Here is a 19,767-nt window from a genome sequence, read left to right as displayed (position 1 = left end):
CTGAATGATTTGGAGGCTGTCTGCAGGGAGGAGTGGGCCAACATCCCTGCCGAAATGTGCACAAACCTTGTCACCAACTATAAAAACCGTTTGACATCTGTGCTGGCCAATAATGGCTTTTCTACAAAATATTAACATGCTGTTTGTCCAGGGGGTCAAATACTTGTTTTTCCTCATCAGATGGTTATCAATTTTAATAAATTCATATGATGTGATTTTCTGGAATTTTCTTTGGGATTCTGTCTTTCACTGTTAGAATGTACATATGATTAAAATTATAGATCGTTGCATTCTTTGTAAGTGGGCAAACCTGCAAAATCAGCAAGGGGTCAAATACTTATTTCCCCCACTGTAATTAGCTTAAAAAGTAGCCTGAAACTTCCTCTGAGCAACAAATCAATGTGTGTCTCTACTCCTGGGACGTCCCATTCTACCACAGCCACCCCATGTAACACAACTTAGCTCTGGATCAATATCATGATGTTTAAATCAGAAGAAGTTCTCTTTTGTCGTTGATTTTTGGATGTTACAGTATAACACTATCAGTGTGTTTGTGCATAGTGACTGTCAGTGTGACACAAGAACAATATCAGCACTGAGTTATATCAAAAGCTGCTGAATTGCCACCTTCCATGATTGCATATAAATGTGGATCAAAATGACAGTTTTCATTGGCATAATCATGCAGCCTGCCACAGTGCTGTGTTGTTTGTTTTGCTCTGGCTGAAGAGGGAAATATCCCAGAAAACACACAGTGAATATATCAGAAAAGCCATTACTTCCTTATGACCTTTTATTATTTATTGTGGGTCCACCTTAGTGTGTTTTCTGACTGTGGTGCAATCTTGATGATACCCCACATAACGATTACTCTCTAGAGGAATCATGCTAATACTGACTAAATATGATTGATTATTCACTTATAAGTCTTCATGCTGGTATTAAAATTATCCTCTTCATGATTTACTGCAGTATTGATTTGAGATAAATCAGAGCAGAGGAGCTTGTAGGTCCTGCATTATGGTTTATACATTACAGAGTGTGAAACTGGCTCTTTAAACCTTCACACCTGGTGAAATCCAGCTAGAGTCTCTGCATTAGTCCCAGATTATATATTTATTTGTCTGTTTATCAAACATAATATCTTGAACAACGCTAATCAGATTTTCTATAATGGAAGGAAATGAGTCTCATTGTTACACTTTTGCATTTGAAAATGGCTGAAGAGGGGTTTGCATTACACAGCTTATTTTGTTAGTTACTGATTGGCCAAAATGGGGATTACATCACTCAATGGGCACAACATGTGTTAGTGTTGTCTTGTCTATATTGCTGGCCATTCAGTTAGTGATTAGGCATTCAAGTAGGTCTGGCACTGGTGCCATAGGGCTGAATGCTAAATTATAACAAAAGCCCATTGGGGCCATGTGTATAGTATTATAGCCCCAAGATACGTAATTCATTAGTTTGGGATATTGAAGCTGCATTTGATGCTTTGCCTCGGGTAATGCAAGCTGCAATAAGTATCTCATTGTCAAACCAAAACACAAATATTATAATGCATTCAATAATTGAGCATTTATGGAAATATATGTATTTATATTCAAGCAGGAAGGTCAAACTTCTAACAGTAGCTGCTCATCCTTTTTATTGTCACATAAACTTTATTTTTAGCTGCAGGTGATGTGTGTTTTTTGTCACCTAATTTGCTTGTGAATTGTCCTCTGGCAATGATTTTTTTTTTTTTTTACTTATTTTGCTCACATTTCAGAATTTCCTTCTAACCTGCTACATAAACACTTGGTTAAAATGAGCTGATTCAGACCTTCTGGAGATGGATTGACTGCCTGGTGATAATCTGATGAATTTCTGCATATATGAATGTTGTAATTGAGGATGCACCTCGCTGCTCATAAATTACAACTGATGGAAGTGTGGCATGGGGGACGGCTCTGTGCATAATGAGGCTCAGTGGCATAGGTATCATTTAATTAAAAAGTGTTGCGACAAAGGACGCATGTATCCAAACAGTCAAACTTAACTCAGGCGGAGAAGTTGAAGATGGATGGTGAGTAAACTCAGCAGATGTTTGAGAAGAAAATGCACCAAAAGCTGCAGAGTAGAGTGAAAAACATCTCTGTATGTCTCACTGTAGTAAATCACCAAATGAATCGCACATCGATAAACATGTAATTAAAAGTGTGGTGCTGTTGTTCCGTTCAAGTTTCATTATTGAATGTTGTTAAAAGGGAAGTCTCTCCAGAGCTGAAGCAATTGATGTGTTTCTTATGCAATTCAAGCTAAATAAAGTACTCAGGCAGTGCAGTAGATAGAGAAAGACAGTCAAATCAAGTTGATCAATAGATGCTCAAAACAGCTTTGTGTCTGTTTCTCGTGAAGCACTGAAGCAGCGGATTGCGTAGCTAAAAAATGTACCCCTTTCTTTACAGAAGCGTCTTGGGGCATGCAAAATGCAGCTGTTTCGGTTGAAAAGTTTAAATCTGCCCTAGTAAACATCGCACATTAAAGGCTCCAAAATGGCGGCGTGAAGTTGGAAAGTTCAGCACCAATGACTCCTTCAGACATCACTGATGCTTTTACCAAATGTAATGACAGGGACCAGAGTGGTAAAAGATTTAACAGTGGTGGGTGCAGTTTGCTCTCGACAGTCACTGCTGTTTAAACAACCGTTTACTGCTTTGCTGTTTTCGTCTTTCTTGTCTCTGTCTGTCTGGTTTCAGGGCATAGTGGAGATTGCTTTTGTTGTGTTATGTGTTATTGTTGTACGGCTTTGCTTTAATTTGTCCAACTTAACGGGTCAACTGAACAGTGTTGAAAAAGAGAATATGTGTTCTGTCGCGCTTCAGCGTCAAGTTAATTTCTGTGTTTTTCATAGACTGTATTGTTGAAAACTCTAGTACATAAATTGAATAGTAAATATTACAATGACTCCAGGGGTACCGGAGCCCCCCGAAGGTATAAGCAAGGCGACAGAAATGAAGGAGCTGTGGGTGACTGGTTCCTCCTGAGGGGCTGACAGATGCTGATGCTGACAGATCGAAAGAGTGATTATTCAGAGCTTTGGAGATGAACTAGTGCTTGTGTTAGCTGGCTCCCCTGGCAGCGGAATCACTCCCAATCACACCTCCATAAATCACGCTCACATATCCTGGCACAGTGTGCAAACAGCACCATTGAGCAACGTTGCCGATGAAACCTTGCCATCAGATGACCACAACAGCAGCGCACTCAGCTGCTCAGTGATGACACTGGAGGTCTTTAAGCTCAGCTAAGAATTGCTGCTTGCATCTTATTTTTGTGGAGAGTTTTTCATGTCCTTTTTAAGGTGTAACCAATATAAGATCGTTTTGGTCTTGTCAGCATTCACTGAATTAAGAATGACCTTTTAAGCACAGCACAGAGCAGGAATGTTGAAAGTGGGGATACGACTACACTTTTTAGAAATTCAATTTGACTGACATCTACTGTGTAATGTGTCTTATTAAAATGTTTCCACATGTGTAGATGTTTTCACAGCTGTGAGTGATCTTTCATAGCCTCTCCTCTCATCTGACAGAAACAACGTGTCTCTCCTGTTCAGAGTGCTTCAAGTGTCTTCGAGGTTGTAAACAAATAGCCTGGCAGCTCTCATCATCCTAAGCCCAAGCTCAAACTATCAATTCAAACTGAAACACAATCATGTTAGTTCAGTTTAATACAACATGCTGCAGCCTAATATGCATTCATAAATACAAAATAATGAATGATGGTCCACTTTTGGCAATGCATACTTGCACCTTAAACAAGTAAAATAGGCTATGGCAATATAAATGTTTGCTGAGCTGCTCCAGTTTGGGGATCCACCTATTTTTCTATTGTGAGATATTTTTGTTTAGCCCTTTTGTTTAATGGAGCTTGTTTCAAGGTAGCCTGTATAAAATTGCCAGTGTTTATTTGCAAATGGCCTTTTGTTTGGGAAGGCTAAGGTCACCAAATATTTTTTTTGCCTTCGAGCGCCTATGATTTAACCTCTTAACTGAGTTCTATCCCCAGTTACTCATTAATTAGCAGTCTGCTGCTTTCAATACTGCTGTCATAGACAATGCTGCCCACAACCAGGCACCTCTGAGGAAGTAACAGTGTAGAAACTATATAACAGCGTAACTACGGCCCCTACACTAAGGGACCACCCATCCCAAACTATTCCAGTGTGTATCTAATGAAGTTTTAATGTGGCTTTTGTCTACATTATTGTGTGTTGTTTACCTCCATGTTAATACTGGTAGACGCCAAAATGACACCCTGTGAAAGGCACATAATATAATTACTCACAGTAGAATTACTCTATAAGTCACATGTATGTCATACTTTGCACCATATATCCATGTGATGGGTTTATGCCACCCATGTACCGTATGTCTTGTGGGAGAAAAGGTGTCATCTAGGATTCGTTTAGCTACAGGGTGAATGAAGACAAAAGGATGATGATAATTGCCGTGACTTTCACAGTGATCGCTTTGTACCACATAAAACATGTGCATCTGCTGGAATACCCTCAATGTGTTTCTCATTGAATCAGACAAAGAAGCACTTGTTCTCGTTATGGCGCAATCTCTTTTACAGTTTAAAAAAATATTATTGCTAAATTAAAATAATAAACTGTAACGCTTATAATTTCTTATGCTTTGAGCTTTGTCATTGGTGTGTTCAGTTCAGTGCAAGACAAAAAGATCATACGAACATAATGATGTTAGCTACACTGTAAGTCCCCATTAACATTGCCCAGACAAATAAACTTAATGATGTGCTTCGATGAACTGTGAAACAATTCGGCAGTTTGAAATATTGCCCCCTTAAGCAGAAAGCAACAGCTTCAGAGCAGCGTTGTTGTGTCGATGATTGGCCAGGGAACAAAGTGTTAATAACAGATTTCTCTGGCACGAAAGGCATGAAACATTTTCAGCGAGTTGTCATTCGAAAGCAATTTAGGGAGCAGTTGGATCTTATTATTACATCAATTTAATTCCAATTAGAAGAAATGAATCAAATTATCCTTTTCATAGCATGTGGCAGAATAACTGGATGAGAAGTGAAGGTAGATAACCACATCATATCAGCAAATTGATTTCACTTTTTTCCTTTTTTAATTTATGTCTACTTCTTTTGAAAAAGAGGACAAAAGGTCAGAAACTAAATTAACAGGACACAAATCAGTTTTTCGATTGGGTTTTATGAACCACAAATTAATTTTGCATTTTATAAAATTGCTCTTTAATTAGCCTTTTTAATATCCTTAATCTACACATACTACTGTAGATATTAACACAATGTGGATCACCATATCAGGGTATTTTCTGGTGTAGATTTGAGAACACATTGCAATAAAATAGTAGACGTAGACTTAATTTTTCAACAAAATGAGTGTTGTTGGATGTTCCAGGCACGATCAATGGGAAAAATTTTCTTAAAAAAAGATTTACAGCATAAGGAGTTTCCTACATGTGATAACTCTGTGAAGTTTTAATTTCCAGATTTATATTCTTATTTAACAGTCCAGGGACCTCAGCCTCTCATTTACCAAACTTTGTTAGGCTAAAGTACAGTATGTTCAGTATTGGGACTGACATGAATTTTCATGAGACTGAACATCAGCTTGTGTTGTGTCTTTTACAACAGAAAGAATGAGTAGGAACAGTCTGACAGTTATTCACAGCAACATTTCTTCCTATATTTGTCATCCATCCATTACCTGCACTCATGAAAACTCTACACAGCCAGCCTGTCTATTTGAACCCAGGACTAGTGTTGAGCGAGTACTCAGTTGAAATGAGTATCCAGTACAGATAATATACTTTTCAGAGTAGTAAAATGTGTCACTATGTTTTATTTTAAACTAAAAATATAGGATCTTTTAAAAAGTTGTCTTATTATTGTGAATATAAATAAATAATAAATATTGCAACTTCTGATCAACCATACCCAACTTCCAGTTAATCCCACCCAGCCCCACCCATTCTGAGTATAGATACGGTGTGGATTTGGTGTACTCGCTCATTCCTACCCAGGTCTTTCTTGCTGTGAGGTGACAATACTAACCACTGCACCACTATGACAGACTCCTCTATTGCCATTTTAATTTTACTTTAACATAGCTTTTGTTTTTTTGTTTTTTACCCCTTATGAATAAATAAAACAGCCAGCTCTATTTTCTTTTTGAGATGGATGACATCAACTAAAAATACCTAAAGTTATATCACAAATCTAGCTTTTTTTGAGCATCATATCTTCACCACCTGAACTGACTTGTATGTGGCTGTGAAAAGTTGTAAGTTCTTCACAGAAATAGAGGCTGTGGTCAGCTTGAATTCATCTAAGTATAACATTTTAAGCTACAATTTGACGTAGATGCAAGTTTTCACAGTGGGAAAAAGGTATCAGCAATTTTCTTCCCTCTCTGACCACAGAGAGCTTCTACTTTCCACTATTTGTTAGAGGTGGAGAATTACTGTGCTTTTGTCACACACACTTTGATGTTACCAAGTAGTGACTGCCAAGTGCGATTCTGTTTCACGCTACAGAAATCCACCACATCATCACTCAGATATGATGCTGAATACCTGAAAAGGAAGTTGCTGCTCTCTTTCAAAACTTAAATGTGTGTGAAATTTATTGGACTGAGCATTTTCATGAGAAAACAGGATTTTGCACATTTGTGAGTGTAGCTTAACTTGGCTGCTTAGTTCATTTTTCTTGCCTAAGGCCCTAAGCTCCACATGTCAATATGGCAGAATGTTCACATCATTTGTGTCCACAATAATATTTCAGAGTTTGTTATTTAAAATGTTACCGCAGCAGAGATTACATTTATAAATCAGTTTCAACCATGCATTAAAAGACCATCAGGCTGAATTAACCCTCAGAACTTTACCTTTTGAACTGTGGTGTTGTTAACAGTTTTGTACACTGAAAACGACTCGAAGGCAATGTCACGTTATTCTAAGTTTCTTCCTTATTTGGAGACAGAAATTGCTTTGCTGCTGAAATTCCTTTTTCAGACCTGATTGTCTTCTTAAATTTTTCCAGCCAGCAATGATAATTGCACATCAAGACAACTCAAATCCTCCTGTGCTGTGAGCAAAGAGTCTGATTGCAACAAAATGCCGTACATGTCTGTGGTTGGTTTCGAGTTATTTTAAATGAAAATCGTGTCGCAACAACTTCAGTTTAATCTTTGCAGACAAAATGCTTGCACTGTTGAAAAGATGACATTAACAATAATGACTGAAATTAGAAAACAAATAAACAATATTTCTTTTAAGCTAGATTTAAAGAGCTCAGTTCAGCAAAGTAATAGCATTTTAGCAGCAACTGTGGATGCACAACTGGTCATGTCTTACATAAGCTATTAATCAGTATGGAAACAAGAACTTAAAGCCTAGTTCACACTACACTATTTTAAGCCCAATTTGCCAGTCGGGGAGCTCTGCAAACGTCAGGCTGTGATCAGGGGTAAATCAGCGATCAATCGGCGGCCACTAGTCGTTATGTGTGAACTACTCAACGATGCATCAGAACGGTTCCCTGACCCATCGCAGACGCTAGCCAGATATCTAGCATGCCAAATATCTGGAGAAGTCAGCCAACTCGACGTCCACATCCAGCCAATGAGAGCAGGCAGCTACATTTTCACTGCAAAACACTTTTTACTCACCTCCAGCTCTCTCTGTATCACAGACAATCCCTGCTACCTCTGTGTGCTAATCCATTCTTTCACCCAAATTCTTTGTCTGAAACAGCTGTTTCATGTGTAGGTTTGTGTCATTTCCCGTTTCACATTTCACGTATGTTTTCTTGACAAAACGTGGTTTGGAGACCAGCGTCGGGTGACACAGCCGCTGTCAGCTTGTGTAGTGTGAGACAAACTGTAACCGATCCGTCACGTAGTGTGAACGCTAAATCAACTTGAAGATCTTGTCACAAGACGCCAAGTTGTGTAGTCTGAACAGCACGGCCATTGGCCGACACTGAAAGTTGTGTCTGCATGAGCCATAAGTGAATCTAGTCCTTTGTGAAACTAACTAAAAAATGTCCTCCAGTGGTTTGATTACTTTGTGTTCCTTTGTCCCTTTCTTCCTCAGTTCATGAATAAAGCAATCATGGAGGTTAAGTGAATGGCCTTGAATTGTGCTTGATTGCAAGCTACCAGATAGCTTCAATTTAAATCATAATTTTTTTTCCTAAAGCTCCAGGTTTTAATGAAAATGCCCTCTCTGTGTGTCTTTTCTCGGTTGCAGGCCAGTGGGGTCAGTGTATCGGGGAGGAGTGTGGTTCTGGCGGGGTGCAGACAAGGACAATATGGTGTGTCCACATGGAGGGCTGGACTACCCACCATTCCCACTGCCAGCGCACAGACAAGCCAGAAAGCCAGCGGCACTGCTTTAAGGTCTGCGACTGGCACCAGGACCTCTTTGAATGGGAGGTATCAGACTGGGGGGGCTGTGTTCTTGTCCCTTTTTTTTCCAACGAGCTCAAGCTGAGGACAGCTGAGTGTATTACAGCACAGCACGGCATCCAGAGGCGCAAAGTTCATTGTGTACGCACTTCAAACCGTACTACAGTCACCTCAAGGATATGTGAGTTCTTTTCCCAGAAACCATCTGTGGAGCAGGCATGCCTCATCCCCTGCCCCCAGGACTGTGTAGTTTCAGACTTCACTTCCTGGTCAAGTTGCAGCAAAACCTGTGGCTCTGGCCTGCAGCATCGAACTCGACATGTCCTGGCCACACCAATGTACGGAGGTGCAAACTGCCCCAACCTGACTGAAACCAGGACTTGTTCTGGCCCTGTTGACTGCCCTGCTGGGGAGGGCGAGTACCAGTATAGCCTTAAAGTAGGGGCCTGGAGCGAGTGCCGACTACCCCATCACAAGGATGCCCTGTTAAGTGGTAGGACCACAGTGGACTTTAGCAGCTCCATTGAGAACAACACAGTCACATTGCACACACAGGCGTCTCACCACCACACCCATCACCAACACCACCACCACCCTCATGCACATGACAAGTACCCCATGTCATGGGAACTGGAGGTGGGGTACCAGACACGACAAGTCCGCTGCACACGGAGTGACGGCAGGAATGCTATGCTAAGGTAAGCCAATCACAAGTACTGTACCTTTCATAGAGTGAGAATTAAAAAAAGGTGAACCTGAGATGAATACAGGGGAAATAAACACACAGTGAAAAATGATGATAAGCTCAAGATTCCGATGAAAGCAAGGTGGCTGTGTGAAAAGAGATGGTTTGTAGTTGGTCTTGGGAACAGACCTGCACAGATAATTGGATTTGTCTTACATTAATCTCTTTTTCCACTGATGTAGCATATGAGGTGAGTTGTACAAAATGCTCTTTAGCTGAATGTGGGTGTCTGTCAGGTGAAATAGTTTGAATGGAGTCGATTGTTTTCGTGGTTCTTCCACACTTACAAAGCATTGCTTTGTAACATGACAGGGACATGATCAATGGTCAACCCCCTCACGATCCCAGTGGGCCATTTTCCTCTTGCGGAGGTATGTCCACTGAAAGAAAAAAGGTTCTTATTGATGCTGGTTATTTATTCAATTATAACAAGATTATGCGAGAGCTGGTGTTTCACCCGCATATTAGCATGGTGGTGAGGCACTATTGTGGTAAATGTCAAGTGCTGCTCCCCTCCCGTCCCCGCTGTTTGAGTTGACCCTGGTATTTGAATTTGATAAGGATGGATTTTTGCACATGCTCGCACACAAAGCAAGTGCGCACACACACACACACACACACACACACACACACACACTGAAATAAACAATGCTCAATCTTGTGCTTTCTTTTCAAGGAGAGAAAGTCATTGCGTGTATATTATATTGACTAAATGCCACTACACCATTGGTGTAAAGTTACACTGTTAGTTGACTGTTTAAATCAGTTGTTGACTACCATTCATGGAAATCATAGTATCAGAAACCACTTTTCAGTGTTTGACAGTGCTTTAGATTTATAGTCACAAGCAGTGCATTGCACAGCTAAATAAAAGCTAAGCAGTAATACCTTAAGGGAACTCTCGTGTACAGTATAGAATTAAGTATCATGCCAGTTTTGATGTGATGCGTCTTGTTTGTGCCATGCCTTTTGGATGAAGGGGCTTACACTGTGTATCTTGTTATGTGCTATGATAGTCACATGTTATTGTCCCAGGCGAAGCAGGTTCGCTGGCTTTATGGCTTGAGTGTGAAGGGACCATTTACAGTACAGTGCCTGATTAGCATGGTATTTACTAAGAAGTGGGATTGGAGCTTTTGAATATGCATTTCCCACCTGAGTTCTGCCTCATTCTGCGTTTCTAATTACAGCCTAATTACAAAGTAAAATTGTAAAATGAACATGGTACTCACATCTTAATAACCTAACTAATTAAATTGTCCAAATTAAACAATGGAAGCTGTAATTACATGACTAATGCACATGTTTTGTATTTTTAAGTGAGCATTTCAGCTCTTTGTACCATTTCTGTAAAGGCTGGCTTTATGTCTGAGACCTGTGTTATCATGATGTATAATAGCGTTGACTGTCATGTAGAAGTGGAAGCTGCAAAGGTCATTTTTTTATTAGGAAATCAAGATATCCAATTGTAGGTTCTCCATTCAGGTGGTATTTCTTACAATTGATGTCATTATTACTTCATACAAACAGCCACCAATCTATTTGAATCCCAACATTTATCATTCCTCTGTTTCATTCTCCCTGACTCCTTAAATAGAAACTGTCTTCTCTAACTGTGAAGGGGTTACAAAGAGGTTATAGTATGAAATAAAAAAATGCATTTTCTTCTTTTTTTTACCCTCTCAATCTGAAGTCTCTGTGCAAAGGACAACTCCCCCGTGACCTTCCAGGCGTGTGTGATGCCCAAAGACTGTCAGACATCTGATTGGTCATCGTGGAGTCCCTGCTCTAAGACCTGCCGGTCCACCGACCTGTCTCCTGGTTATCGCCTCCGGTCACGGATCATGACGCAGATCCCAGTTGGAGGTGGAAAACGATGTCCTGCCCTTGAGGAAAAAGAAGCTTGCAACATCATCGGAGATTTACTTCCAAACTGCCCCAGGTAGTTCTCAACATGGTTATCATCTCATTTTGATCTCACAGTCCTCAGAAACAAAAGCTCTGTTCACGTGTAATCTCCTGATGCAGATGTTTAATGCATAAAATGTCAAAGTCTAAAACCAAATAATGATTTTTAATTTAGTTTCTCTGAGCTTTTTCACCTGAATGATTATGAGAGAAAGCCTAGAGGGGGCAAATATTCATGACTTCACTATTGTTTTATTTTGTGCATATTCTTTTGGCATTACCTCAATTATCTTGTGACAACTACACTAACCTAATGTACTATTGGGAGTTTCTGACCCAATGGACACGACATGGATGACAGTGTTTAACAGAACTGCATTGTTTTAGGAGCATTTGAGATAGGCTTTGGCTAATATTACATGCAGTAAACAAAGTAGTCAATAGAGAATTATTCGCCCTGCTGGTAGATTTTGTTTTATTTGCTAAATCTACATTGAGTGCCTGAGAGCAGAGGATTTACATGATTAGGGAAAACTCATTACGGAAATTAAGCATTTGATAGATTACTACAGGCTGTTGTTCTGGTAAACTCCTCCATTATTATTGCTTTCTGCACCACTGCATTTTTCATAGTTGAAACCAAACATTTGTTTAGAAGTTTTGAAATCCAAATAATCATGCCTCCCTCCTCCTGACATACTGTGACAGAGACTCGTGCCAGAGACTGCTCTCGCTGATTTGTCTTTTGCTTTGTGTGGCTTTTCTGAAACAGCTGCCACTGTTGTGTGTATACTGAATTCCTTTTTAAATATATTCATTTAGAAATTGTTTTTGTTTCTCAAATACACAATAATGATAAACCTGTATACTTCCTAAGACATATCAAACTGTGACTCCAGCAATGACTCAACTTAACTGCTGTTTGCTTGTTTGTATTCCAAATGTGTTTGCGTGTCTGTGTGTGCTCTGTCAGGTATGTGTGGAGGACCACTGACTGGGGCGAGTGTCGCATCCCTCCTTTACTGAGCCAGCAGGACCGGCGTCTCGCTAACATCAGTATTCTGTGTGGAGCGGGGATCCAGACCAGGAAGACCTACTGCGTTCAAGTCCCTGATGAGTCAGCACCACATCACAGGAAGGAGGGTATGAAAAACTGCCTTCATCACAGTTGACCCATGGCTTGCTGGAAGCACATGGTGACTCAGGAGATACAACTACAATAAATTCCAAGTAAACTCAGTGGAGTATTTTGATATAAGCTGTGAGCATACATTATTAAAGTGAAACTTAGCACCAGAGCATTACAGTATTATGTAATGTTGCTGTAGCTAAAGTAGACAGTAAGGATTGCCTTGTGTTTTCTTGAGCTTGAATATACTGTGGCTAAAGGCACACTACTCTGCATCTGAAATAGCTCATTTTCACCTCAGTTTCACATTAAACGTCACTTATGTCACGTTGAGAGCCAGGCAACCACAGAGCAGGATGAAAATCAATTGCTAGGAGTTTTAAGGAAGATCCCCTCACTTACACCTTACAGAAAAAGAAGTAAAGCTGCATGGGATTAAAAAGTGTTTGCCTGGGATGTATTTTATTATGCAGATGTTGCACCTCTCATAAAGAATAGTTTGCCATTTTGTGAAATCATTTTATTTGCTTTCTTACTGAGAGTTAGATTAAAATATTGATACAATGTCATTTCTGTTCGGTAAATTTGAAGGCAGCTGCTGGTTAGTTTAACTTAGCACAAAGGCTGGAAAAAAGGAGAAACAGCTAACTTGGTCCGAAGGTTACAAAATCGGCCTACAAGCAAGTTCACTAATTAACACTCTTCTGTTTAATCCTTACAAAACCAACATGTAAAATTGATAAATTATGGTTATTCAGTGGGTTATGTGCTGGGATATATTCTGTATTTGCTGGAGTCTTGACATAACCGGGATGTTGCCAGGGAACTAGCAGAGACGCCAGGTAGTGACTGAACTGGGCCAAGAAATCTATTGCCATGCTAGCGTCCTTGCGAGGCAGTAATGTTCCCACCAGAAAATAATTGAGCAAGACACAAGACCAAATTACTTCGGATGATCACAGCAGCTTTGCTGCCGTCAGTGTGTGCGTGGGTGAATAAGAGGCATTGTGAACGGCTTTGTTCGGCTCTGGCTAAAAAGTGCTATATTAGGAAATGCACCATTGACTGTGAAAAATGAACATTTCGATGTTATTAGATCATTATCCTAAGAATACAAATACAACCACAATTAGTGCCTGTTGAAGGATGGTTATGCATTACATAAAAGGTAAATAACATTTACCTCAGTAATTCTTAATTATATCACAACTCTAATGTCCTTTTTAGATAATAGGCACATCTCTATTTGGCATCTATGTGAAAATACCTTTCTTGGAGTGCACTGTAGAAAACTTTTATGTTCTACAAGTTCATACAAAGTATCTGCATCTAAACACCTGTTCATCAGGAGAAAGGGGACCAACAGCTGCTTGGTAGGCTTTTGTCATCACTAGCAACTAGCATGGCACAAGATTCATAAGAATAACAAGATTCCTAGTTGATGCATGGTGGAAATGTCACAGAAAACTCTGTACAATAACAGTAGCTGGTAATTCTCAAACCCTGTTGCTGTAGTCACACATGAATGATCTCAAAATGTACATAAAGACAGGCATTATTACAGCCAAAGTTTTCATGTTTTAATGTTTTCAGTCTTACCTCCTTCTCCCATTTATGTTATTGCGAGAAATCTAAATGCCTAAATCACATTGATGTAGGTGTGGTATTGTACAAGCATCTGTGTAATTGTGTCTGGCCTGGATTGTAGGAGAAACGGGCATTTTTTTAAAAATAAGTAAAATAATTTTATGAGGTTGATAAATATGGCAGACTTGCAGGGCAGTGTATTTTTACATTAAATCAAGGTACATCAGCGATAGTATTAAAGGGGATAAATTAGTTTGCGTTTACTTTGAACATCAAGCGGAACCTGATCCTCCCTCTGCCTATGAATTATGCTTATGTTATTATGCATTATGTTAGTATAATGCAGATTTAACAAGATGTAATATAATGTAGACAGGTAGCATAAGGTAAAGTAGTCAGTCAATGCATAGAACTCAAGTTAGAAAAGTAGAAGGTTACTGTCTTTAGTAAGTTAAAAGGAGAAAGAACCACATCTCATGTTGTGGTTTTTGTCTTAAAGGCAGTGCTGAAAGCCAGTTTAAGCTTAGTGGGGAGTTAATTGTTCAGTCAGATTACCTCGAAAAGCATGATGAAATCACTGCAGCTGAGGGACAGGTGAGTGAAAAGGCAGACAAACTTTGACCAACCTGCAAGATGGTAACCCATCACACTGAATTTAACATACATTAATTAGTGCCATTTACTCTTAGGACGCGGTATTGAACCTCAGCACTTTTTAGGTTGAGATTGAAATGTGTCTGTAGCAACGAATATCAAAAACAACCACTGAATTTCTGGTCTAAATTTTATTTAGGCAATATTCTTGTGCAACTGATTGTGTTCAGAAAAGAGTTTGGTAACTTCCAAATGAAAAAATGAAATGAAAAATATGTTTATATTTCTCAAATTTAAGCATCGAGAACATATTGTTTGGTATCAACAAAACCTCAAATGATACTCAGTCCTATTCAATGCTCACAGTGTATATACATGTACAGTATGTGCAAATCCACACAGTATATGGGTGGTGGTGCAATGGATAAGACACATGCCTTTGGTGTGAGAGAGTTGGGTTCAATCCCCCACTGTGACCCATCCACCATTGTGTCCCTGAGCAAGACACTTAACCCCTAGTAGCTCCAGAGGCATGTGACCTCTGACAGACATAGCAATTGTAAGTCGCTTTGGATAAAAGCATCTGATAAATGTAAATTGCCAATAGCGTAATTGTAAGATTTATACATACATTTTATTGTGATAATCCCAAGTTGCACATTGTAACATTGTAGGATTCATGTAGTATATCAGTGGTGTAAAAAAATTAATTATTTATTTGTTGGTTAAATTTATTTAAACTGTGTATTTAGGGGCCAGATCAGCTTAGCTGGTTGTGAAGCCTGCATTACGTTTGTTTACTGCTCTTAACTATGCATTGAGGAAAACCTTAGATGCTGTGTTTTCATTGCTCTGCACTTGTCCTCTTTTAACTTGATGTGAAGAATATAAACAAAGAAAAGGTTGGTCCTGATAAATTTTACAGTGTGGAGCTTTGACCTAACTCTCTTAACATTTGCTATTCCTGCAAAATTTGAGTTTTGTTATATGCCACACTTTCCTTTGTCATTCAGCAGTGGTGGCTCTGCTCATTCTGCATGCTACTCTGTCTCTGTCTCTTCTTTTTTTTTACCTCCCAAACAAACTGCTCTTTCTTCTGCCACAATCATAAAACTCAGTCCTTTGTAGCAGGATTTTTTAAATTTTTTTGGAAAGAATTGTGGAACTAAAACTAAACTAAAAGAGTAATCCTTAAATTATGAGCTTTCTCTATAGTTGAATCATGACTGTGGGTATCACTCAGTGATACGCAAAATCATAGATACACTGTAGTACTGTGCAAAGGGCAGGTGTGGGAAAAATGCTTTAAAGTAAGCTTTAAAGATATATGTATGTATGTGTATATTTTTATATATATATATATATGTGTGTGTGTGTGTATATATATAACACTGCAACAAGAGGGACACACAACACAGAGGAAGACCCATCCACGAACACTACAGTTACTTACTGCGGTCTAACTGTTATAAAGTGTGACACAATCTCCTTACATTATACAGTCTAGGTCACTGGACATTGCTGAGCCTCTGGTGAAAGATACACAGATAGTAAAGATAGTTACTGAAAAGCAGACAGGCGATCTAACAAGCTAGCTGTCTCATCTAACGATGTAGTACGTCTGCTAAATGCAGTAAATGTACCATTATCATGTAACCGTTATCAACTTCAAGCTGATAAAACTATTACTGTAACGTTGCAGTGGGAGTCTACCTGAGTTTCCAGCATGTTGTGTGAAGCGGTCTACCTGTCTGTCAATAGCCGGCTGTTGAGCTGCCTCTGAGCCAGGAACGTTAAAGTAACAGAGCCTGAATATGCCTGTGTGAAAAGCTACAGCCTGCATGCCGGTGTTTCTGCATTTATTGCAGGATCTCTGTATGAAAGCGGTTGTGTTTCGGAATCACGCTCGCTCATCAGTTCAAGCGAGCATACGTACAAGCACACACTTGGTTGAAATCTCAAAACCGCACCACTAGTGGCCGCTGAAAACTCCCTAATGCCCCTTTTATAGATCCATCCATCCATCCGTCGTCAACTGCTTATCCTGTGTACAGGGTCGCGGGGGGCTGGAGCCAATCCCAGCTGACATCGGGCGAAAGGCGGGTTACACCCTGGACAGGTCGCCAGTCCCTATAATAGATGATATTTATAAATGAACAAAATGGAAAGTGAGGGAACAGAAGAAAAATTGGAAAATCAAATCAATATTTGGTGTGACCACCCTTTGCCTTCATCAGCATCAATGCTTCTAGTGGATTTAAGCGGCTGCAGTTGCTTCTTTCTCTTTAAGTAATACCAGACAGACTTGATTATGTTAAGATCAGGGCTCTGTGTGGGTCAAACCGTCACTTCCAGAACTTCTTGTTCTTTTTTATGCTGAAGCTAGTTCTTAATGACTTAATTCACTGTATGTTTTGGGATGATTGTCATGCTGCAGAAGAACTTTGTAGTGTACCAACAGTGTGGATTTGTGCATTTTATACCAAATAAATTTGGACTACTGCAAATTTTCTCTCTTTCTCCGGAGAGAAGGAGGAGGGGGTTTGGGATATCAACTTAACAGACGGCTGAAGCAACTCCAAAGGAAAAGGTGAAAGGTCGTTTTCCCTAAGTGCTGTTTCTGGGAAGTCTGATCGTAAAACGTGCCACCTCTGATGCCGCAGCCAGATAACGCGGTGCTTGGCTGTTAAGATGACAATAGGAACACTGACCTGAGATTAGCATTCTCCTGAAACAGCATATCAAAACTCTTCGTGAGAGAGGGCAGGAAACCCTAAACTGCCCCTCCACATGCGTAACCATAGCAACTGACCTTGCTCTTTGTTGAATTACCTCACATCAAAGGATATTCATCTTCTCACGCCTAGGTGTGAGAAAATCCAGGACACCAGGGACAGCCCTGAACTTGTGTAAACAAAGACTGCTGTCTCCTCAAAACTCAAAGCATTACCTTGTTTAATTAAATCTTTAAAAGTTACTTGACTAGGTCTTTCCACTACATTTGAGTAGTTATGTTACCATGTTGTTGTTGTTGTTATTTGTTGCTGAAAAGAATCTAAATAAGTTAATTTTGCAGTGTTTTAATTTTCAGCAAGGTTAATGTCATTCCTTTATTTTTATGTGTAACCAATGCTTGTTCACAATACTTTCTGACACTTCCTTTAGAAAAGATGATAAAGAAATCCTATACTCGATTAATTTGCCAGCTTGAATTTAAGGTTAAATAACTAAATTCCCCAGCTCCTGAGCAAAGATTGTTTTAGGGTTAATCCAAGCTATCCTCATGTAACCTGAGCTCCCCCAAGTGGACAAAATAAGTATTGCATGCCATTGTCTGAAATGCCGTTAATGTATAAATGTCACTCGGTATTTATCATGTCCAATAATCTGACAATTGTTTCCCTTATCAAGTGCTTAAAACTAAGAACAGTACAACTGTTTGACAATTGAGGTTTGATTGTGGGAAGATATTTGATTACAATACGCGCAAATATATTTTTGATTTTTAATGTCTAAAAAAAAACGCTCTCTCGGAAACCGGAAACAAAGCCCCCTCAGGGAAACAAGGACTGCCCTCTGGGAACCACGCCCCCCACAACCACGACACACACGCTGTCACTCTTCTCTCTTGTCCTCTGCATAGTCCTGGCTCTTCAACGGCACTTCGGCACGTGCCCAGCATGCCCCCTCTCCCGGCAAAGCCCTAAGAGTTTGGCCCGGCGCAGCGAATGCCCTTTGTTCGTTTCAAGCTACACGCGCGAAGTGCCGCGACCTCAGCTTTCCCTCGTTTAACAGCAACTTTACTTGGGTTTTGTTTTCTTTGGTTTTGTTTTATTAAAAGTTATCAGTCCATTAAGTTACACAAGTTTAGTTGAAGAACGACCAAGTTTTAAGCTTTATTTCGAGCTAACTTACACTGATCCCCGTCGCCCGGGCCAAGCCCGTGGTCCCGCCAGCAGTAACAAAGGACGACCAAACCTTTGACCCGCACCAGGGTTGGTCCCCACTACAAGTTTCTTCAATAAGCCTACAAAAGGTCCTCCGGAGCAATTCCCTGGCAAGAAAGCGAATGGCTGACGGCTTGAAGCTGTCCTAACCAAGAATGCACGGACTCTGCCAGTGTGAAGTAAGACCAAAACCCTGCATTCTGTGGTCAGTGATGTCCAATAGTTGGTTAGTCCAATATATTTAATCCTTGAAACTCCTAGACAAATATAACCGAGTTATCATCTAATTGCATTCATTAGCTGCCGTATGAGTCAAATTCTCCCACAATAGACCTCCACATTCTCATTGTTCAGCCATTGTTTATTTCTTTGATGTATATGTAACTGCATTTATATTCACCTTAGTTAGTTAATAAATTTCACTGTAAGTTAACCAAATGAATTCTGTGTGTATTGCCTGTCTCGAAGTCCCTGCCAAGAGAATTTACCCTTCGATATGAGATTGACTGACTGATTTAAGATAATTGAGCGATTATTAACTAATTGATCACTAGTGAATAATTGTATAATTATTAAAACCATACCCCACAAAATGAGAGGTTTATGGATTAATATTTTCTGAATATTAAAATTCATAATTGGGTATTAATTCACGTAAATTTATTAAAACAATGTAGATATGCTACAACTTTGTGTGCCCAATAAGATGCCTCCCTGAGAGTAATGCGTGATGAATAAGTATCTGCCTGTACTTCTCAGTATTGAGGAGACCATTAATTCTGAACAAATCCCCAACTCTGTTTTCAGAAATGCGGCCTTAACTTGCAAGGAACCTCCACCGTGCTTCACTGTTGCCTGTAGCCACTCATTCTTCTCCCGCTCTCAACCTTTCTGCTATAGCCAAATATTTTCCATGCAATATAAATATTGTCCATGCATAGTTGAGTCTCTTGGCCTTGTTACCATGTCAGAGGTCTTGCTATTTGGCCGTAAGTGCACTGTCTACGTCCTCAACGTTGCCTGTTTGTTTGTGCTTCTTCAAAAGTGCTTGGACAGCACATCTGGAAACCCCTGTCTACCTTGAAATCAGCCTCGGAGAGACCTTGCTGATGCAGTATACCTACCTTGTGTCTTGTTGCTATGCTCAGTCATTGCCAAATAACATTTGACAGCGACCTCTCCTTGTTAGCTGAGTTTGGCTGTTCCTCACCCAGTTATATCCCCCCTACACAGCTGTTTCTGTTTTAGTTAATGATTGTGTTTCAATCTACATTTTGAATCGGTGATCATTAGAACCTGTTTGGCATAATTGTTTAATCATACACCTGACAATATACCGACAAAGTCCCTGACTTTGTGCAAGTATACCTAGAAGAAATTATACTGTTTTCAGAGCAAAGGGTGG

At 39.8% G+C, this 19,767-nt stretch overlaps 1 protein-coding gene across 2 annotated transcripts in view; it reads left to right on the top strand.

The window, feature by feature from the left end:
• The window catches only part of thsd7ba (thrombospondin, type I, domain containing 7Ba), a 156,908-nt gene that overhangs the window by 35,399 nt on the left and 101,742 nt on the right, over window positions 1-19,767 (top strand). For both annotated transcript variants that reach the window (XM_046054354.1, XM_046054353.1), the window contains exons 3-5: window positions 8,295-9,150; window positions 10,891-11,139; window positions 12,079-12,248. In XM_046054354.1, the coding sequence (XP_045910310.1) occupies window positions 8,295-9,150; window positions 10,891-11,139; window positions 12,079-12,248 (1,275 nt within the window). The remainder of the gene's footprint in view (window positions 1-8,294; window positions 9,151-10,890; window positions 11,140-12,078; window positions 12,249-19,767) is intronic.

Source organism: Micropterus dolomieu, linkage group LG07 (genome assembly GCF_021292245.1).
Source record: "Micropterus dolomieu isolate WLL.071019.BEF.003 ecotype Adirondacks linkage group LG07, ASM2129224v1, whole genome shotgun sequence".
Lineage (NCBI taxonomy): Eukaryota > Metazoa > Chordata > Actinopteri > Centrarchiformes > Centrarchidae > Micropterus > Micropterus dolomieu.
Note: the sequence above shows the minus strand (reverse complement) of the source record. Positions and strands in the feature narration are given on the sequence as shown.